We start from the raw sequence: 22,860 nt of genomic DNA on the forward strand, positions 1-22,860 counted from the left end.
ATTGGCAGACGTATTTAATAATGCAATAAGTGATGCAAAAAATTATAAAATTATTTTGGGTAAACGGTATACATGTGACCGACACCCTGACAGTGAATGATACCTGCTGTTAAAAATAATAATAATATAGAAATAATAAATCTTTTATATTTGAAATTTATTTTATAACTAAATCTTTAGTAAATTCCGATAAAATGTCATTTAAAGTTGAAAGTAAGCTCAGGGTGTCTGTCGCTATACCCGTTACCCTAGCAAAATGAGCATAAAGAAATTTAAAAATATATGCCTGACTTCCTTAAAAATGAAAATGAAATTTTTTTTAAATTGTTTGTTTTTTACAAAAAAGCTTTTCAAAAACTAATGAAATTATTGTAGAAATGTCACGACTTTTCAAATTGTAGTAGTAAAGAAAAATAATAATACGAATAATGCAATTTTATTAATTTCAGTATCAAAAATTAGATTACACAAATCACAAATAAATGCAAACTTAAGGAAGTTCAACCCATTAACATAATCTCAAACTAAAAAGTAGTTTTTAACAGAACTAAAAATATATTTAAAATTTATTACACCCAAATTCGACAGATCCAATTGTAAAATTTTGGAAAAAAATTATTTTGAGTTAAAATTTGTTGTTAAATAATAATTAACAAACATTTTGTATTTTTTCTTAAAAGTTAGTAAACAATTGTAATTTTTATCCAATTCTTACAAACAATAGCTAATTTTGCTCTTTGAAAAATTTTCTACAATTCTGTTTGTTAAATTTTATTAAAAATTATTTTGTTCAAAAGTTAATAAACAAAAAAAATTTTTATTTTTTATATTTTTTAAACAAACGATTATTAAACAAAAACACAAAATCAGAATTGTAGAGAATTTTTTCAAAGAGAAAAATGAGCCATTGTTTATAAAAATTGGATAAAAATTAAAATTGTTTACTAACTTTTAAGAAAAAATACAAAATGTTTGTTAATTATTATTTAACAACAAATTTTAACTCAAAATAATTTTTTTCCAAAATTTTACAATTGGATCTGTCGAATTTGGGTGTAATAAATTTTAAATATATTTTTAGTTCTGTTAAAAACTACTTTTTAGTTTGAGATTATGTTAATGGGTTGAACTTCCTAAAATTCAATATTATTGTGGTTCTATAACTGACTAGTGTAATAATCTAGATCAATTCTGAAGAATATTTTTTATAATTATTCTATTATAGTTCAATTTTTTATTATTTTTGTTGAGTTTTATATTTGGAAATAATCTAAACAATAAAATGTAGAAATAATATTAATGATAAAAAATAATAAAATCTTATTTTTATTTGAATTTACAAAAAAAAAAATTTTTAATATTCATTTTTATGCGCGCCATACATGTTTTTATAATAAACAGTAAGGTATAAAATTTTATTTTTTTATTTTTTTTAAGATTACAAAGTAAATGCGTAAATATAGTTTTTAAAAACCTAAGGCTTTCAAACTACATTTTTTGTTAGTAAGAAAATTCTACTTTTTCGCGGAAGGTAAGAATTATAATAATTATTATGTCACTATTATTGAATAATATTGAAATATATAAGTATATGTAGGTATAAATAAATAGAAAAAAGTTGAATACTATATTTAACAGAATTGTAAAAAATTATATTTCAAAACTGCTTTAAAGTGATGTTATTTTAGTGACTATTTGGCTATTATTTTTTTCTTTTTTTTAACCCTTTAACATTAGCCGAAAGTTTTGAACGTTCATATGAACGAAATATTTTTTTCAATCTATAAATTATTAAAAATTATGATGACTATGTTAAATAAAACAGCAAATTAAATAATTATTAAATTAATAACTTCTTTTTAGATACCCGCGTAGAAATGGTCAACCCAGGGAAGACCCTGGGAGAAGGTTCGAAGTAAGATGTAAAAAACCTTGGCGAAACCATAGGCTAGGGCAAATACATTCCCTGGGAGAACCCTTGCTTATGATCGTTTCCCATGGTCTGGGAAATGCCTGGCTGAGGAGCAGAAATACATTTCTTTGATTGTAATGAAATTAATGCACTTTAACCCTTGGCGAACCATGGATTGAGACAAAAATGTTTTTACCCTGGGTTAACCATGGCAAAAAAATTTTTTGTCTTTTTTATTGAATTTTTCTGACTTTAACCCTTGGCAAACCATGGATTAAGACAAAAATGTTTTTACCCTGGGTTAACCATGGCAAAACACTTTTTGTCTTTTTTATTGAATTTTTTTTACTTTTACCCTTGGCGAACCATGGATTAAGACAAAAAAGTTTTTACCCTGGATGAACCATGGCAAAACCTTTTTTGTTATTTTTATTGAATTTTTCTTACTTTAACCCATGACGATCCACGGATTGAGACAAAGAGGTTTTACCCTGGATGAATCATGGCAAAACATTTTTTGTTATTTTAATTGAATTTTTGTCACTTAAACCCTTGGCGAACCATCGATTAAGACAACAATGTTTTTACCCTGGGATAACCATGGCAAAACATTTTTTGTCTTTTTTATTGAATTTTTCTGACTTTTACCCTTGGCGAACCATGGATTAAGACAAAAATCTTTTTACCCTGGGTTAACCATGGCAAAACATTTTTTGTCTTTTTTATTGAATTTTTCTTACTTTTACCCTTGGCAAACCATGGAACCCTGGGTTAACCATGGCAAAACACTTTTTGTCTTTTTTATTGAATTTTTTTTACTTTTACCCTTGGCGAACCATGGATTGAGACAAAAAAGTTTTTACCCTGGATGAACCATGGCAAAACCTTTTTTGTCTTTTTTATTGAATTTTTTTTACTTTTACCCTTGGCGAACAATGGATTAGACAAAAATGTTTTTACCCTGCGATAACCATGGCAAAACATTTTTTGTCTTTTTATTGAATTTTTCTGACTTTTACCCTTGGCGAACCATTGATTGAGACAAAAATGTTTTTACCCTGGGTTAACCATGGCAAAACATATTTTGTCTTTTTTATTGAATTAACTCTTTTGAACACCCATCGATCCACGGATCGAAACTTACGGCAAATTAAAGTAAGAGCAAAAAATTCTTTTACCTTTGTTGAATTTGAGTAAAAGATTTTTATACGTTTTTTTAAAAATTAGCGCCTTTGGATTTTAGGTTAAAGAGGACAAAGACTTAAAAAATTACTTATCTTTGTAAGGGTGTTTTCTTATTTTTTTTTACATTAAGACAATATACGGAATAATTAAATATTTTTGAAGTAATTTTGTATTTTATTTAATTAACTAATTTTAATCAATAATAACATTTATTTTTAGAAATTTTGTTTGTTTTACAAATGAATTTATTTACAAGCATAGAGAGTATAGACATTTTTTGCGTCAACAGTAAAATGTAAAAATTGATTTTTATCGGACAAATGAATACCAATTCATCTTAAAATAAGTATCACACACTATCTTGTTTATTCCACTAGATATATTTACTTCGATGTAATTGTAGAATATTATAACAATTATTATTTTTGTTATATTTATTTAGTCTATATAATGCAGATTTTGTGGAAGTTGACATTGAATTTTCAAAGCGTGAAATATTTTTATCTGAAAGTTTAATATAAGGGAAAAAATTTTTAAATTTGTTATTAAAAAATATTAAATTTCTACTTACATGCTGATATTGCATAATCTTGGGATTTTTTAATTGTCAACAGATTGATGTACATGATGATATGAGATTGAAGATAGATGCTTTTTCATTTTTCTCAGCCAAAATAGTGGCTAAAATATTCAATGAAATCGGCAATTAATATCAGCCAAAATAGTGGCTAATATATTTAATGAAATTGGCAATTAATTTCAGACCAAAACTTTGAATTTTACTTAGCCAAAATAGTGGCTAATATATTTAATAAAATTGGCAATTAATTTTAGCCAAAATAGTGGCTAATATATTTAATGAAATTGGCTTACTCAGCCAAAATAGTGGCTAAAATATTTAATTAAATTAGCAATTAACTTCAGCCAAAATAGTGGCTAATATATTTTATGAAATTGGACATTAATTTTAGCCAAAATAGTGGCTAACATATTTAATTAAATTGTCAATTAATTGAAGCCAAAAGCTTTTAATTTTACTCAGCCAAAATCGTGGCTAACATATATAATTAAATGTGCTAATTTTTTATTCACTTTCAATAAAGTTTACAGGTTGTGCAACAAACGTTGATAACGTGTTTTCTTTTTCAACATTAATAAAAAAACACACGTTCTGCAAATTTTCTATATTTACTATATCCATTTGGTTTGGAATGTCATAGATTCTATAAATAAAGTTTAAGCTTATTTGGGTAAGAATTGTTGAGGGGAAAGCAGCTTCATGTCGGTATTTTCTAATAACAGCATAGAATGTTGCTGGACAATCACAATTATTTCTACATTCACAAAATACCACTTTTATAAATAATCGAATTATTCCAAATCTACATTCATTGTTTGCAGTATATTGTACACATTTAGAATTGGTTACTTTCGCTTGTGTGTATATCTCAGAGGTATATATTATTTTATTTTTCATTAATTTTTTGAACACTATGTATTTTGTACCTCGAATTTCATGATCTAAAAGTAAATGATGAACTTCATTTGGAATTCGCATTTTTGCAAATCCTCCAACATGTAAATGGTCTTGAATACGAATTAGTTTTAATTGTTTTGTGCAACATATATGTTTCTTACAAAAAGTGTGTACTCTTGAACCTTCAATAAGATAATCTTGATTTAAGGTGTATGTGCTTATATATAAAGATGCACCAAAATATATTTGGAGTTGTGCTCCTTTGCTCCCATGTACCAAATTTTTTAATTTTCCATTAATATCTTCGTAAGTGAAACATGAATATATAAATAGAGGACCATTTATACGAACATCGTTAGGAAAATGTAGTATTGAATGTAAATTATTTGTCATATGCCGAGAGTCATAAAGATAAGCAAATCTAGACACGAATTCATGAATCATTCGATCCGAAGAATTTATCATGTCTTCTGATATGCTTCGTTGACTAAGAAGATAAATAGCATCAACTAATAATTTAAAATGCTCGAAATAATCGGGTTTTAAAGTTCCGTCGAGTACTATAAGAGATACGTAAAAGAAAAAGACTTTAAACTCTGATGCTTTCCAGTACTTTAAATGCTCTTTTATGGAACGAAGTCGCCTTTGAACAAATTGAGGTAACTTAATATTTTTAATACGTTCATCGATGGTTTCGACTAGCCCGTGAATGGAAAAACGTTCGCCGGCAAATTGAGGATCAAACCAGAGAGTTAAAAGTAACTTCATGACACCAATAAATACACAATGCATAGGATCTATTGCTGTTGTTGTAATCCATTGATAAACTAAGAGAGACAGAATAGTTGGTCCTTTAACACCATAAATAGGTTTTGTAGCAGTAGCTAATTGTGCTTGCTGTAATGTCTCTGCTTCAGTCCTAAGTTGAAGATTAGGCTGATATGGATAAACCTGGGTACCCCCTTCCCTTATTCCTTTAATTTTGCATTTCTGACAACCAAATTTTCCATTGTATTGTTTCATATTGAGAAACAATGCTTTTGCAGGTAGATCGCAAGTTCCCGATATAATCATAGCCTTTACATTAATTTCATTTTCATCTCCAGGAATATTCATATCAACGCCATTTATTAATTGACAAATATCGTCATATAGGGGTAGCAGAAATTGGTTAGGTGAGGGTTTATTTTCCCCAAACCAAATTCCTGCTAATATAAGATTTTCTTTTTTAAATCGTAGATCATAGGGAAGTTCATTTATTACTAAATAAAATGGCCAGAAGGAAAATTTTGATGACTTGAAAACCTGAACACCATCGGTATACCAAGAAAATGAGATATTGTTTGGATGAGATAAAAATCTACCAGGCTCCGACAATTCTTTATAAATTTCTCCGTCATATATATCTTCAATATTTTCTACATTAAATTTAACCCTGTTATATGGATGCAGTAATTTTTGCCAGAAACCTTGTCGCTTGTAAAGAGTTTTAAGTTGATCAATTATTGAAATTGTTAAAAAATAGCTACTTTTACATTCCTGCAAACAATGTGGACACTGTAACATTTCTGTTTCATGACTTTTTAAACAAAATGAACAGTAAAAATGTCGTGTAAGGGGGCTACGTAAATTATCAAAGCATTTTTTAAACTTATACAATGTTTTTTTACAATTGTTTGGTTCAGGACAGTGCATTGCTAACAATTCTATTATAGAAGCTGTTATAACTCCTGAGAGCGAAAAACGTAACACAACAGCAAGAATGGACAAAATACTTTCTCTAACGGTTAATGGTGATCCTTCATAAAGAGGAAGGTCTGCATTTTCATTTTCGTCAGCATCATCATCATCATGATCATCATCATCATCATCATCATCACCATCATCATTATCATCATCATCATCATCATTATCATCTGAACTTAAATTTAAATTATTATCATCTTGTGAAAGTATTTCATCCTCTTCAGCATCAACAAATTCTAAATAATTTTATTTTAATTAATTTAAATTCTATAATTTTTATAAAAATTGGTCAAGTTTAAAAGCGAATGTTTTACCAATCATAAACGCAGAAATTAAACTCAAAATTTTATTTTCAAATTTGGAAAAAACGTGTTAGGCATTTTCAAGGAGCATATCCCGCATGGGTAACCCACAGTACGGAGATTTGGAATATCCTAGGGATGTCTCTAAAATATCCCAGAGATATCTTTTTGTTGGGGGTAATCCATAAAGCATGTGATACATATTTTCAAAATTTTAAAACTCCCCCTCCCCCTTGTGATGCTTTTTCCAATACCGATTAACATGGAGTATGATATTTTGCTGACCCCCCCCTACCCCCTACAGTATCACATGTTTTATGGATGACCCCTTGTGTGGGTTTTTTCTTGAAAATTGTGTAAAAAGGTTTCTATGTGACATAAAACTAATTATATATAGTGATTTTTATTAGTTTTTAGTAAGGAAAACAACAGTTTTATTAATTTTTGATAAAATAAAAAAAGTAGCAAAAACGAATAATTGGTCTAACATTTAAGACACCCCAGTTAATCCTTCTAGGGATAAATTGGAATTTTTCAAAATTGAAAAATTGTTTGATCTTAAGAATATAATTTTAATAAGCTGGAAATACGTAAACTTTTTAGGAAGATATCACCATCCTAATGATTTATTTTACAAAGAAAAAAGCAATCATTAATAACAATATTTACCATCATCATCATATGACATATTATTGTCCTCATCATATTCATCTGTATTCGGGTCGTACGGAAGAATATTATCACTTTCATCACTGGCAGTACTAGCAACACTGACATTAATATCTTCATCAACTAATTCAATATCTGTATCAGCTACTTCCACTTCATTGGCATCATTTAAGTGTCTTTGTTGGTGTTCGTCTTCCAAATCCTAATTTAATAATTTATATCATTTATTTTTATTTACATCACAACATAAATTAGGTAACTGCACCTTCCAGATAACCCATCATTTTTCAGGAGGTTTGTGGCAAGTTTGCAGTGCAAAATTCGCAAGTTTTATGCATATACTAAAATGTTTTAATTTGTTTAATGTTTAATTTTAATTGTCGTTCGCGCTATATATATTTTTGTAAATTACTGCGAAAATTTTCATAAATTACCGAAATTAAAAATTTTAATTGCGATTTATGCTTTACATATTTTTATAAATTTTAGACAAAATTTCTATAAATTACCGCATAAATTTCCATAAATTACCTCGAATATTTCCGTAAATTACCGAAATCAAAATTTTTAATTGTCGTTCGCGCTATATATATTTTTGTGAATAACCCCAAAAATTTCCATAAACATTTTAAATCAAATTTCAACTATTTTATAGAATTCAAAAAGCAAAGGATTTTTTTTTAATTTGTTTAAAAAAATTAAAAAATTATAAAAAATTTTCCGGCCCACCATGGGCCCACCATGAAGAGAAAAAAATATTTTTAAAGTTTCAGACACCAAATCGTGCGCTACACGGATAATCACCCATAAAGGAAAATTTGTTTCAACCATTTTTTAAAATTTTATAAATGAAAGAACTGCAAAAAGAAAACAAGCAATAAAAGAATGATTATATATCGAAAATTGGATTGTTCATGTAGAACAAAGAAAATCGGTTAATTGTTGCAATACTTTTTGTATTGTTTTAACAATTCGAAATTGTGATATCAACAAAACTGTTAAAAGAACAAAAAATGGTTTGAAGCAACAAACTATATATATGTATATAAAGAATCCATTTCTTTAATATAATAATTTCCTTTCCTTAGTTAAATTAATAAAAGAATATTGTACCTAACTCTGAAAAAGTTTCCAAATGGTGAAAACGAATATAAAGTTCGATAAAAGACAATTGAAAATTTTTTTAAAAATAAAGCTTGGAGAAAATCTTTAGAAGAATGTTTATAAAATTTCTGAATAGTTTAAAATTTCGATTTAGAAAAAAGATTCATGTAGCCAAATAAGATAAATAAACCATAAACATTATGTATTTTATTTAAATAGATTAATTAAATAATGAATTTTAATAATATAGAGATCAATATCGTATAATATATATATCGCTTTATATTCATTTATATTAAATTAAAAATTTTGTTATATTGTCTGAAATATCGTTGACATATTTGTAAGAAGACACTATTTTAGTGTAACTTTTATTCAAAACCATTTTAAATTAAACGACATTCCTCCTCTCTTATATCCCCGTCCCCTTCCACCACGTACTCCTCCATGTCCTCCTTTTCCTCGTGATCCTTCACCTTTTGATCCAAAATTTCCTCTTTCGAAACCTCTATATCCTCCTCTCCCTCGACCATAATTTTCTTTTCTACCTCTTTCAATGTTTCTTCCTCTGCTTTCATCCCCCATTGTATTTTGTTTATTTTGCCACTGGGTTCTTCTTTCATACCATTCTCTTCTACTTCTGCCGCTTCCTTTATTTCTTTTTCTTACTATTTCTGCATTTAATAAATAGAAATAATATTATTAATAATTAAGAAAATGTCTTGTTATTTTCGTGTTGGATGCATTAATTATATTTTCTATAAATTTTTCATAACTTTAATAAGGTGACATTTCTAAAATTAAATATAAAAAATTTAATTTGTTTATAATTATTATATTATTATATTTGTATAGCTGTGTCAAAATTTATAACAAAGATTTTAATTTAAAATTTAAGTTAAAATTCTAGTAGAAACAACATTTTATTTAATTGTTGTTGAAATAATTTAATTTTTGCAATACCAAGACGATAAATATTATTAGTCTAAATATTTTATTCATAAATTTAATTAACCTTTATTATTCAATCCTTCTTGAAAATTCAAACCAGACTTTTTCCACTCGCTATTCCACACAATTCTAGTTTTCGTGTTCCTTTTTTCGCTTTCATCTGTAAACAATTAGTTTAAATATTATAGTTGTGAATTTTTTGTAATAATATGGATGTAAATTTTGTGTGGATAATAATAATATTTTTATTTTAAAAAATTTTAATGTTTTATAATGATGACAAACTCAAATGTACGATATTTAAATATAAACTTAACTTCATGAAAAGAAATATTTCTGGAAGGATTTAATTTTCCATTATTTAAATTTATCTCAAAATTTATAAACAAATAATTAAATATATTATTATTATTATTTATTATTAAATTTATGTTATTTAATTATTAAAAAATTTTTTTTATTAATATATCTGATAAATCAAAATTAACCTTACCATTCGTTTCATTATTTTCTGCTTTGTTAATTTTTTTATTTTCACCTAATGCTGGATCAATTTCCATATTACTATTCTGCACTGAAATCAAAAATAGAATTAATTTTTTTAATCATAATATAATTTCAATTACTTCCATTTTTTACTTACAATTTTTTAGTATTTCATTTTCTTTCCTTAATTTGTCAATTGTATCCTGCATTCTATTTATTTCTTCTGTAGACATCTTGACTTATTTTGACATTCGTCTTGGTTATAAAATGAGAGATTCATTTGTCAAAAACGAGCGTAACAATTTTATATTCATATTGACAAAATTTTATTTCAATAAATGTAAACATTTTTTTAATTATAAAAAAATAAAAATGAAAAATATTATTTTATTGTTTTTATATGTTTTTTAAATATGTTTATAAATATAATCTTTTTCTTCCTTACTGCGATCAGAAAAAAAATTTGATTTTTCAAGTGGAAGTTTTGTATTTTGAATCGTTCTTAACTTCGACTTAAATCAATTAATTTTGTAGAAAAAAATTAATTAGAAAAACTATAATACAAAAACGAAATTTTATTTAATTTAAATTGATACTTACTGCATAAAAATTTTCTGGCTACAAGAAATGAATTCTTATAATTTTCAGAAAAATTTACAATTAGAAAACTTAACATAATTATTATTAAAAAATAATGCACTGATTTTTAGTAGATGTAGGGTCAATTGGGGTAAATGGGGACAAGAGGTTTTGGAGCTTAATTTACAGTTTTTAAATTAAGTTCAACATCAATATTTTAACCTCACGTTACCTGTAACAGGTTATGAGTATTGCCAAATGCGAGACAAAATACTGGATTAAAAAAATAATTTCAATTGGTTCAACTATTATATATCTACTACAAAATTTTTTTCAAGTTTTTTCATCCCTTAATACAGCAATATACTTAAATAAACTTTTTCTTAAAACTTTCTTAGAAACAAATAAAAATTGTAAATAAATATGATAAATTAACTTACAGAATCGGATGAAGTAGATAATACATTAATCTCTTCATTCTGTTGAAGAGTACGTAAAATTCTCCTTTGAGTGGAATATGAATAACTTTCGAAATTCTTGTATCGGTGCATATTGTTCATTTATGAATATAATCAATGTATTAATTTTATTTCGATTAATTATTTGAACATTTCAGACTTGAATTATTAAAAAAAATTGTTTTAAAATCTTCCAATAATATAAACTTTAATTACAAAACATATACTTGACACGTCAGTCGAAAATTCAGTTTTGACATTTTAAACATAATACAAACTCGCTTTTAATTTGAAAAAAACAATCGATAAAAGTCAAATTTAAAAAATAAATATTTTAATTTAATTTTAATTTATTTAAAAAAATCTTTTAAAATTAAATTTACTTTACAGAAATTAAATTATAATCTTTTATTATTTAAACATAACTAATTAATAAATATATTTTCATTCAAATAAATTCTAAAATATTTAAAAAATTTTGAATAATTTATTGCAATTTTTTTAAGTGACAACATTCAATTTATTGAAATGTCATTTAGTGCAAAAGTGTCAAGTGTTCATGTCAGAAGAAAAAAAAATTAATCATTAAAATCAAACAAAAAATGACTGAGAAAACTAAAACTTTTTGCCTTGTCTTCTGGAAAGAAGACAAAACATATAGTGTTATGGAAGAACCTCAGGAATTAAAAAACATTTGTGACGGAGAGGAGGCAGATTTAGTGGAAGAAGGAACTTCATATAAAATTATTGTTTTGGCAAGAAGCGGTAATTATACTTTTTTTTAATAATAAAAAAATAACAGCTAATTACACTCATTTTCTTAATAGTTTGGAAAAATTTTAATTTATTAAATTACTATAAAATTAAATATTTCAATATTGGTTTGAAAAAATATTTTTATATTTATTTATTTAATTTAAAAATTCGAAGCTTCTAATCGTTTTTTACATTTCTAATATTAAAATTATAATAAATATAGAAAATAAAAAATATCTAAAGAAGTTAGAAGTTTCAACGGAAGGAAATATTATAAAAAAGAAACCGTCTAAAAATAAAAGAATTGATAAATGTAATAAGAATAAAGAAAGAAAAATTGTTCAAGAAGAACTAAACGAAAAAATTCTTAAATTAGGAGTGGACAATATATTTATGAATATGCCTGGACCTTCCAAATTTCAAATTCCAATAGGTAACTGTTTTTCCTCATTCTTTTTTTTTAATTATATATATTTTCTTTTTTCCTTTCATCTATTTTTTTCTCCATTCTCCTTCACTCAATAATAATTCGTCCTGATTTATTCATGAATAATAACCTGAAAATTATTTTTTTAGATGTTAAATCAAATAGAACTGACGAAGAATTAGTTAAGAGCGACAACCAAAGAGACTTTCTGCAAGATTCGGAGAATAAAATAATAAATTCTAAAACTGAACTTACGAAGTCACAAGTCCCAAAAAGTAATAATTTCATTCTAAACAAAGAGAAAAATACTCTCATTTACTCTTTCTCTTACTCTATATATTTTCATCAGTATCTTTAATTCTCTTTTATTTTATATTTTCTCTAATTCACTCATTGCCTAATTCTTACTTTTTCACGCGTTCTCCCATTCACTCTTATACCTCTCAACTCTTTTTCACTTCTCCACTACTGTCTGTCTTATTGTCTTATTCTCACTTTTTTCGTCTCAATCAGTTGCTGTTTCTTCTTTTTTGTATCTTATAAATTCTTTTTTTCTCATTCTCCCTTCCACTTCCTTTTTTCTTTCATCCTTCTCCATTTCTTTCTCTCGCTAATATATTTGTAGCTTTTTTTCATTTTTAATTCTATGGTTAACGAAAAACAGAAATACCAGACATGTAAATGGGATGAGCAAAAAGTTTTGAATGTTCAAATTTTTTTTAATCTATAAATTATTAAAAATTATGATGTCAATGTAAAATAAAACAATAAATTAAACAATTATTAAAGTAAATAACTTCTTTTTAGAAATTTAAAACAATATTTTGTAATAAAATTCGTAATTAAAGGAGTTGGAAAAAAATTCGTTCATTTGAACGTTCAAAACTTTTGGCTCATTAAATGGAAATTTTCTTATCTTATTTATTGACAGTATAAATTGTCATCACTTACTCCTGCAAAATAATCTAACACGTATCTTTAAAGGCGGCGACTCAATGAAAAGCAAAAAAAGAGATTCAAATACTCATAAGAAAAGTAACTTTACTGAAGATATTAAAAGCAAAAACTCACATAACAATATTGCTCCAAATAAACAGATGCCTAAAATTTCTAAAGTACAAAAACCAAAAGGTAACTATTTTAACTTTAAAAACGAATTTAGCCAAGCCCTAAATCTAATTTTTCTCTATATCTGTATTATTTTCCTTTGTAAAATTTTTTAATTCTTTCCACTCTCCATTTTCAAATTTTTTCTTTAATTAATCATTTTTACTCTTATTACTATACACTATTATTCTTTTATCCATTTCACTTTATTTTACCATTCCTTTTTTTCTGTACAATAATTCTCATAAAATGTTCTCTTTTACTTAATATTCTAAAAAAAATCTTAGTAGTGCTAAAAATAAAAATTTCCAAATATTAAATTTAATAAAATCTTAGTCGTGTATTTTAGTTTTCCTCATTTATTCATGAATAATAATCTAAAAACCATTTCTTTTAGGTGCTAAAGCAAATAGAAATGACGCAGAATCATTAAAGAGCGACAACCAAAGTGAATTTTTGCAAGATTCCGACAATGGAAATTCTGACAATGAAATAATAAAATCTCAAATTGAACTTTCGAAGTCAGAAGTTCCAAAAAGTAATTATTTTATAGTAACATAAAAAGAGAAAAATATTCTCTATATATCTTTCATTTTCTTTAATTCTATTTGTTTCTAATTCCAACATTGCGTGTTTCTTACTTTTTCGCACCATTTCACACTTATACTTCCTACATCTCTTTCACTTGTCCACTTTTGTCTTTCTATTTGTCTTCATAGAAAAAACCTTATCTCATTTTTGTTGCCCATCAACATGAGCCGCCTACACGGCTTATTCTGAGTTCAGTTTTTTTCTTTGTTATTCTGGTTTTTCTTCTTAAACAGTCATCTTTTCTTCTTATCTTTTGTATATTTTAAACTCTTTTTCTTATTTTCTTTTCCATTCCCTTCATCTTCACCATCTCTCTTTTCTTCTTACTTTCTTTAACCCTCTATTATCTAAGTATTTTTTTATTCACTACTTTAACAAAGAAAATTCTTCTAATAAACATAAAATAGAAATTTATTTTTATATTATTATGAGAAGAAAAAGTCTTAAATTTGTGCGAATCTGAACATTCTCTAATTCTTGTTTACTAAATGAATTTGTCAATCTGTTTGGTCGCAACTTCCAATAAAACAGATTGCTTAATTTTGAGTGAAATACTTCTGTCCACTAATTGCATCATTATAATTAAATTATATAAAAATATATAAATTATTTTTAAAGGTAACATGAACGATAGCAAAAATACTGATCCGGTCGCAATAATTGAGCATGTTAAATATTTACCTGGACATTCAAAACAACAAATGCCAAAATGTAATTATTTTAACCTAATAATTTACATCAAAACACACATATACCATACTAGCATAAATCAGATTTCCGCTTCCATCGGATAATTTTTCTTGCTTTAGAAATCCGATATATATGGGTTTATTCAGTCTCTCTTAAACTCTTAATTACTCTATCTTACTTTTTCTTTATAAACAAATTTAAATCTAAAACATATATTTTTCTATTTTCTAGTTCCTCCGGAATTTGTTACATTTCTGCGACAATTTTTGGCCTTCGCAGAAAGTAATCAATCAAATGAAAATTCAGATGATAGCAACCAAGTCCGTTATCTTTTCATCCAATATAAAATTTTCTTTGAAAGAAGAAAAACTTCTTAGTTTCAAAGAAAATTTCTTTCATTCGAAAAAATTTTCTTTGATTTAAAGAAATTTGTGCATTAAATCGAAGAAATTGTAATATTGATATGGGGCCAAAGAAACATTTATTTCAATTAAATAACAAATTTCTTTGAAACGAAGATAATTTTCTTGTGATCAAAGATAATTTTGTTTGAAACAAATTAATTTTCTTTCAATCAAAAAAAAATTTGTCAAAGAAATTGATTTCTTTTAATCAAAGAAATCTTTTTTCTCGATGCGTTTTATTCACTATTTCTATTTCTCTAATAACTTAATTATTCACCCTTACTCCTAAAATATTACTTTCATTTCATCCGTTTTAATGTAGTTAACAAACCTGTTATCCAGCGGAGGTATTGAAAATAATCAAAATAAAGTTTCCATAATAAACGATACTTTGGTGATTCGGAAATCACAAGAAGTAGAATTCACCCGCTTTAAAAAAAAACCTAAAGAAATGGTTCGTCGCTTGATGTTAGAATTAGTAGGTCGCGACGAACTGAAAACAATGACTGCTCTCGGAAAGCAAACGGTAGGAAGTAAAAGAAAGGAAATTCCAGAACAAATCAGGAATTGTGTTTACAGTGTGTATCGTCATTGTTATGTATTAATTTTTATTAATTTTATTAATTAATTAAATTTTATTATTAATTTTTTTCAGATTATATTATGAAACATTCAAAAGGATTAAGCTATACCAAATATATTGATACACTTAATAATCAATGCTGCACATTGAGAAATCCGAAGAGCTCAATTCCAACGAACATAAAAAAAAATAATCAAAATAACAAGCGTAAAAATATTGAAGATGAGGATTCTGGAAGTGAGCATGAATTAAGTGAAAGGTATATCATATATAAAGCATGTGTGACCGGGTCAGAAAAAACGGTGTTATCGACTGAAAAATCGATTTTTTTGTGATGGTTTCTTACAGTTTGAGGTCCTAAAAATACAATGCAACTATAGTCCTAAATGTAAAAAAAATTTGTTGCATTTGTTTAAACAAATTAAAAAAAAAAATTTATTTTGAAAAATTTTTTTAATGAAAATATAAGTAATTCTAAGGCAAAAATTACTCTTGGTATTTTTGCTTAAAATAAAAAATTGAATGCCAAAACCATTAACAAAAAATTAGAGCTAAATTCTGCGCGATGATCCATAAGTATATATTCATCATCGGCGACCTGGTTCTATAGATAAAAAATAACCGTGGATTATTGTGCGGTTGTCAGTTCTGAAGGTGCATAAAAAATTTCAGTCCTCTAGAACATCAGCAAGTCGTTCAAATTAAATTTTAAAATTTCATATTTTGACTTTTGCAAAACAAATTGTTTATAACAATAACACTGATGTTCAAAAAATAAAAAAAATAAAATTTTATTCATAAAAATCGTGTTCAACATAAAAAATACATAAGGAACACTTATCTAGGTCCTTAGAAATATAAAATGTTTCAAGAAATCTATTTTAATTGGTAGTAAAACTTTTAACGCGTTTTTCTCAAAAAGTTGATTTTGGTCGATACCACCGTTTATAGGTAAAATATGTATAGAAAATTGTTTAAGGGTACATCTTAATAATAATAAAAATTAACAACAATAACTGTATATAGGGAGGATTCTTCAGAAGCAGAATCAATGGCTAAAAAGCAAAAAATCAATTCAAGTGAAAATTTATGTTCTGAGCAATGATTTCAATAATTTTTTTTTAAATTTGAAGCTTATTAAATTGACATTAGTTTTTGTTTACCATTTCTATATTATCAATTATGTTTAAACTTTAAACATAATATAAATAATAATAATAATAAAAATCCATTATAAAATAAGTACAATAAAATACATTTTGTTGAAAAGTAAGGTTTAAAGAAATTTATTTGAAATTATAAGTACAGGAATTTTACTAAATATGATAAAAAACAAAAAATGTTTTGCCATGGTTCATCCAGGGTAAAAACATTTTTGTAATCAATAAAAAAGACAAAAAATGTTTCGCCATGGTTCATCCAGAGTAAAAACATTTTTGTCTTGATCCATGGTTCGCCAAGGGTTAAAGACAGTGACAAAAATTCAATAAAAAAGACAAAAAATGTTTTGCCATGGTTAAGCCAGGGTAAAAAATGTTTTGTCTTGATCCATGGTTCGCCAAGGGTTAAAGACAGTGACAAAAATTCAATAAAAAAGACAAAAAATGTTTTGCCATGGTTAAGCCAGGGTAAAAAATGTTTTGTCTTGATCCATGGTTCGCCAAGGGTTAAAGACAGTGACAAAAATTCAATAAAAAAGACAAAAAAGGTTTTGCCATGGTTAACCCAGGGTAAAAACTGTTTTGTCATGATCCATGGTTCGCCAAGGGTTAAAGTAAGAAAAATTCAATAAAAAAGACAAAAAATGTTTTACAATGGTTCATCCAGGGTAAAAACTATTTTGTCTTGATCCATGGTTCGCCAAGGGTTAAAGACAGTGACAAAAATTCAATAAAAAAGACAAAAAATGTTTTGCCATGGTTAACCCAGGGTAAAAACTGTTTTGTCTTGATCCATGGTTCGCCAAGGCTTATAGTAAGAAAAATTCAAGAAAAAAGACAGAAAATGTTTTGCCATGGTTCATCCAGGGTAAAAACATTTTTGTCTCAATCCATGGTTCGCCAAGGGTTAAAGAAAGTGACAAAAATTCAATAAAAAAAGACAAAAAATGTTTCGCCATGGTTCATCCAGGGTAAAAACATTTTTGTCTTGATCCATGGTTCGCCAAGGGTTAAAGACAGTGACAAAAATTCAATAAAAAAGACAAAAAATGTTTTGCCATGGTTAAGCCAGGGTAAAAAATGTTTTGTCTTGATCCATGGTTCGCCAAGGGTTAAAGACAGTGACAAAAATTCAATAAAAAAGACAAAAAAGGTTTTGCCATGGTTAACCCAGGGTAAAAACTGTTTTGTCTTGATCCATGGTTCGCCAAGGGTTAAAGTAAGAAAAATTCAATAAAAAAGACAAAAAATGTTTTACAATGGTTCATCCAGGGTAAAAACTATTTTGTCTTGATCCATGGTTCGCCAAGGCTTATAGTAAGAAAAATTCAAGAAAAAAGACAGAAAATGTTTTGCCATGGTTCATCCAGGGTAAAAACATTTTTGTCTCAATCCATGGTTCGCCAAGGGTTAAAGAAAGTGACAAAAATTCAATAAAAAAAGACAAAAAATGTTTCGCCATGGTTCATCCAGGGTAAAAATATTTTTGTCTTGATCCATGGTTCGCCAAGGGTTAAAGACAGTGACAAAAATTTAATAAAAAAGACAAAAAATGTTTCGCCATGGTTCATCCAGGGTAAAAACATTTTTGTCTTGATCCATGGTTCGCCAAGGGTTAAAGACAGTGACAAAAATTAAATAAAAAAGACAAAAAATATTTTGCCATGGTTGAGCCAGGGTAAAAACTGTTTTGTCTTGATCCATGGTTCGCCAAGGGTTAAAGACAGTGACAAAAATTAAATAAAGAAGACAAAAAATATTTTGCCATGGTGAAGCCAGGATAAAAACTGTTTTGTCTTTATCCATGGTTCGCCAAGGGTAAAAGTAAGAAAAATTCAATAAAAAAGACAGAAAATGTTTTGCCATGGTTCATCCAGGGTAAAAACATTTTTGTCTCAATCCATGGTTCGCCAAGGGTTAAAGACAGTGACAAAAATTCAATAAAAAAGACAAAAAAGGTTTTGCCATGGTTAACCCAGGGTAAAAACATTTTTGTCTCAATCCATGGTTCGCCAAGGGTTAAAGTGCATTAATTTCATTACAATCAAAGAAATATATTTCTGCTCCTCAGCCAGGCATTTCCCAGACCATGGGAAACGATCATAAGCAAGGGTTATCCCAGGGAATGTATTTGCCCTAGCCTATGGTTTCGCCAAGGTTTTTTACATCTTACTTCGAACCTTCTCCCAGGGTCTTCCCTGGGTTGACCATTTCTACGCGGGTATTTTGAACAATATTTTATAATAAAATTCGTACTTGAAGAAGTTGCAAAAAAAATTTCGTTCATATGAACGTTCAAAACTTTTGGCTTATTTTTTAACGCCCAAATGTGATACTTTTCGACCTGGACTTCAATTTTGTCCAATTAGCAGAAAAAAGGTTTATAATTGTCAAACATTACGTTTTTAACTATTTTTGATGTCGCTCTTTCGAATGGCGTGGTTTAAATTTTCCAAAAATGCCATTTAGCCTCCCCTTTTCTTCAAAACATACAAAAAAATTCAAGTTTTCAGCATGTAAAAATAGTTTCCGATAACTATACTTAAAACATATGCATTCGTATTTTTAGTTTTTTTCAGCTTTCTATTTAAAATGGCGACTGAAAGCCAAAAATATTTTGAAAATTACGTATGAACATTCTTTTTTAAATTGCTTAAAATTGCTTGAAATTTGTTACTCGGAGGTTTTCGGGGTCGCTGATTACACAGAAAATTAAAAGGCATTAAAATAAGCTGCAACGCTTATTATTTTAATCCATTTTGGTATTAAAATATAAGCAAAATTGGATTAAAATAATAAGCGTTGCAGCTTATTTTAATACCTTATAATTTTCTGTGTAGGAATCTGAAGTCAGATTTTAAAAATTCAAAATGGCTTGTATAAAGATTGTATAAGGAATTGACCCTCTTTATGTATTTTCACTTCAAAAATCAAAAATATAATCTAAAAATTTTGGGAGCTTAGGTACCTTTTCTCGCGGTGCGTCACATATGCATTAAGTACAGCTATCGGGAACACGTTTCTCATAGACGAAACGATACGTAGAAATCAATAAAATAGAAAGAATTGCAATAAAAAAAATTGAACATGCCGAAAACTTAAATTTTTGGGTGTATTGAAGAAACGGGGGATTTAAATGTTATTTTCAGAAAATTTTAACCACGTTATTCGAAAGAGCGACCTCAAAAATAATTAAAAACCCCTCCATTAAGTTGGCGTCGACGCTCAACGTTGAAAGTTATTTTTCACGGGACCAAAAATATCAAATCATTTTTAAAACGGTTTTGGGTTCACATAATACCTTAAAAAAATTTCTCAAGGCATTATTTGGACCGAAAATATTTTTTAAAAAAATAATTTGACATTTTTCGTCCTGTAAAAAACAATTTTCGGCACTGAGCGTCGACGCCAACTTCATGGAGGCTTAAAAACGGTATGTTTGACACTTAAACATTTTTTTTTTTTTTTTGCTAATTGTACGAAATTGAAATTCAAGTCGAAAAGTTAACCTTTAGGCGTTAACGGGTTAATAACTGTTGAATGTCGTTTTTATATAACTCTTTAAAACCTGAACATGTACATAAATATCTACATTGTCAAGTTCATTTGGGTAGTTCTTATTGTTATAAAAATTTCGAATTTTGATCATTCCCGACTAAAGATAGATATGACATTTTTTTATCTTATCTCAATAAAAAGCAACATTTATTCAGTTTTTGTGCAAAAATGTCGATGCATTTTCCTTAACATTTATTTTAAAAATATATTACTAGAATTTCAAAATTTTTTTCAGATCATTTTATCCTTATTAACATCAGCTTCTGTGGCTCACTAATCTCTCCCAAATTGGAAAAAAAGAAGGTAACAAATATGAATGCCAATGTCAAAATGGTAATCTTTCTTCCTTTTTTGATGATTTTCTTGATGATCATAAACAACTTTGATAAAAACGTTCCGAAATTTACAAGTCTTAGAAAATTCTGCGATAATAAATTATGTAATTTTAATAATAGAAGTAAAGGTCTAACTTTGTCCATTGACAATACAGTAATACATCAGCACGCGAATTTCTCATCACAGGAAACGGATTTGGGAAATACTAAACACTTGCATCTATTCCGAAATTTTGCAAACATTTCAAACGTAGACGACTTGGTATTAAAGGCCTTTTACTATACAACAGATGCACTAATTGTTATTTCACTTCTAACAAACTTTATCAGTTTTGGAATAAGTATTGGCAGTGAATTTTCGAAAGATTTTCTTCGACAAAGTACAAGCCGTTTTGCTATTAAGGAATCGTTGCAACTTGCAATTCCAATTCTTCAGGGAATAATTACAACAGAAATTGTCACGAAAACATCAAAACTTATAACGAAACCAGTAATGGCAAAAGTTAATTTTTCTCCGACTGATCGAAAAGAACTCTATTTTAAATTCTTTCATCATAGATATTATTTAATAGATAATCAGTTTATTGGAAAATGTAATAAGACTACTGCAATGCACATTTTAAAACATTATAGCTTTTCTACACTCCAAGAGTTATCTATTTTCGCGAGGGATCTCAACAAATTTGGATTCGCTCCTTCAACATACGATAATCAGTGGCTAAATAATCCTAAGTTGTATGAAAAATTAAGGTTTTATTCGTATGTGGAAATTGGGTTATACCAAAGGAAAGCAATTGAACTTATTGAAAATATTTATAGCCAAGAAGATATTAGTTTAATAAACATTCCCCCAGGATCTGCGTTTGATGATTATATGGCTAATAAACTATTTGACACTATTTCCTTTGACGATTATTATGCGATAAGAATTTTTTTGTCTGATCCTAATGCAAACACAGATTCTGATACTCCTCATTTTTGGAGAATAAAAAAAGCTATTTATAGCTTAGCAATTCGACAGTACGATTCATTTAAAAAAGCAGAAAACAAGCAAATAATACTGTATTGCAAAAGAACGAATGACATTCAAAAAACCACTTTCGTTAGTTCAAGGCAGAGAATATTGTCAACTAATGGATTTCTTTATTGCAATGAAGACAGTAGTGAATGGGATTATTATTCTCAAATTTTATCTGAAGAAAATGAATTACATATACCTGTCTCTTTGCAATTTTTTAAAATAATACTGAAGTTTCCATTTTTAGTCCTTGATGTGAAAAACATTGATGCACATTCCAAGCATTACATAATTCTTCCTTCAACTAAGTTTAAATTAATTCAGGAAAAATTTACTTTTATTGATCAAACTAATATTCATTTTTTAATTATACAGTCCTATTATAAAATAATCCGAAATTACTGGTTGGCTGAAGTAGCAAATTCAGTCTCTCATTTTGAAAATAAAATTAATGGTGAAGATATGTCTGAGCCTTTTGAGCGATTGTATTGCAAATAGTAAATGCAATAAGAGGCTTACAATAATAATCATAGAAGTTAAAATAATATCCTGATTAATTTCCACACGTTTTGCGTATATATATTTGTAACATTTATGTTGTTCTCTTTCGGTGTAAATGTGCTCATTGCAGGCAAAAATTATTTATAGGAAAATATTGTAAATTTTTTTAAAGTATAATAATTTTCTTCTATGTAACAATATTTTCAGAATATATCACGAAGCTGAAGTACTCAACGTTTATGATAAACGATTTTTAAAGGAATAATTTTTAAAATGAAAAATTCTATAATTTTTTGCCTAAAAAATATTTTTGTATAATTTGTTGATTAATGAAAACCACAAGAAATATTTTTTAGGTAAAAAATTATAGAATTTTTCATTTTAAAAAATTATTTCTTTAAAAATCGTTTATCATAAACGTCGCGTACTTCAGCTTCATAATATATCTTTGTTTTAAAAACGGCACTAAACCGTCTTTAAATGTAAATCTTTATTAAAAATATATAAAACATTATATTCTTGATTATTTCGCCCTTCTTTACTATTCCAACCGGTTCAAAAATTTCTTGTTTACAGTATATAAAGGACTCTCAATTGCATAAATGCTGTGTTTCCGGTTTAATGACATTTTGAAAAGTCGTTACACTTCTGTTATAATTTTATTAGTTCATGGAATATCCTATGAATAATCACTAGGAAATTCGAATAATTCCTGAAATTCAAAAATATTTCTGATTTTAAAAAAAAGGTAAATTTCAAATATAAAAAAATAATTTGCACCATTGGAAAAAGCAGGATAAAACTTTTCAAAAACATGTAGATTAAAACAATTTTTTTACTCTTTTATACAAAAGTTATAAT

General features: G+C 27.0%; 4 protein-coding genes across 6 annotated transcripts in view; all 4 read left to right on the forward strand.

The window, feature by feature from the left end:
- LOC127280960 (endoplasmic reticulum aminopeptidase 2-like) overlaps nucleotides 1–22,860 on the forward strand; it is a 110,662-nt gene that overhangs the window by 20,195 nt on the left and 67,607 nt on the right. The gene's annotated exons all lie outside the window — the stretch shown is intronic.
- Nucleotides 1,420–22,513, forward strand: LOC127280961 (uncharacterized). The gene is made up of 2 exons (XM_051304393.1): nucleotides 1,420–1,531; nucleotides 20,381–22,513. The coding sequence occupies exon 2, from the start codon at nucleotides 20,458–20,460 to the stop codon at nucleotides 21,994–21,996; it is 1,539 nt and encodes a 512-aa protein (XP_051160350.1). The 5' UTR covers nucleotides 1,420–1,531; nucleotides 20,381–20,457; the 3' UTR covers nucleotides 21,997–22,513.
- Nucleotides 11,472–14,880, forward strand: LOC127281001 (uncharacterized). Its single transcript, XM_051304472.1, has 7 exons — nucleotides 11,472–11,634; nucleotides 12,202–12,327; nucleotides 13,037–13,183; nucleotides 13,557–13,697; nucleotides 14,369–14,461; nucleotides 14,672–14,760; nucleotides 14,866–14,880. Exons 1-7 carry the CDS (start codon nucleotides 11,472–11,474, stop codon nucleotides 14,878–14,880), a joined length of 774 nt encoding a protein of 257 aa, XP_051160429.1.
- Nucleotides 15,223–15,940, forward strand: LOC127280962 (uncharacterized). The gene is made up of 2 exons (XM_051304395.1): nucleotides 15,223–15,422; nucleotides 15,500–15,940. The coding sequence occupies exons 1-2, from the start codon at nucleotides 15,296–15,298 to the stop codon at nucleotides 15,760–15,762; spliced, it is 390 nt and encodes a 129-aa protein (XP_051160352.1). The 5' UTR covers nucleotides 15,223–15,295; the 3' UTR covers nucleotides 15,763–15,940.

This window comes from Leptopilina boulardi, unplaced genomic scaffold (assembly GCF_019393585.1).
Source record: "Leptopilina boulardi isolate dan_hultmark-lab unplaced genomic scaffold, ZJU_Lbou_2.1 LbouV2_259, whole genome shotgun sequence".
Taxonomy (NCBI): domain Eukaryota; kingdom Metazoa; phylum Arthropoda; class Insecta; order Hymenoptera; family Figitidae; genus Leptopilina; species Leptopilina boulardi.

Excerpts from the sequence above, each read along its gene's own strand:
- LOC127280961 (XM_051304393.1), top strand. The coding sequence starts at position 20,458 with ATGAATGCCAATGTCAAAATGGTAATCTTTCTTCCTTTTTTGATGATT.
- LOC127281001 (XM_051304472.1), top strand. The coding sequence starts at position 11,472 with ATGACTGAGAAAACTAAAACTTTTTGCCTTGTCTTCTGGAAAGAAGAC. Across the intron at positions 11,635-12,201 it reads TATTGTTTTGGCAAGAAGCG|ATGTTAAATCAAATAGAACT; the intron begins GTAATTATACTT and ends TTATTTTTTTAG. Across the intron at positions 14,462-14,671 it reads AAAACAACAAATGCCAAAAT|TTCCTCCGGAATTTGTTACA; the intron begins GTAATTATTTTA and ends TCTATTTTCTAG.
- LOC127280962 (XM_051304395.1), top strand. The coding sequence starts at position 15,296 with ATGGTTCGTCGCTTGATGTTAGAATTAGTAGGTCGCGACGAACTGAAA. Across the intron at positions 15,423-15,499 it reads AATCAGGAATTGTGTTTACA|ATTATATTATGAAACATTCA; the intron begins GTGTGTATCGTC and ends AATTTTTTTCAG.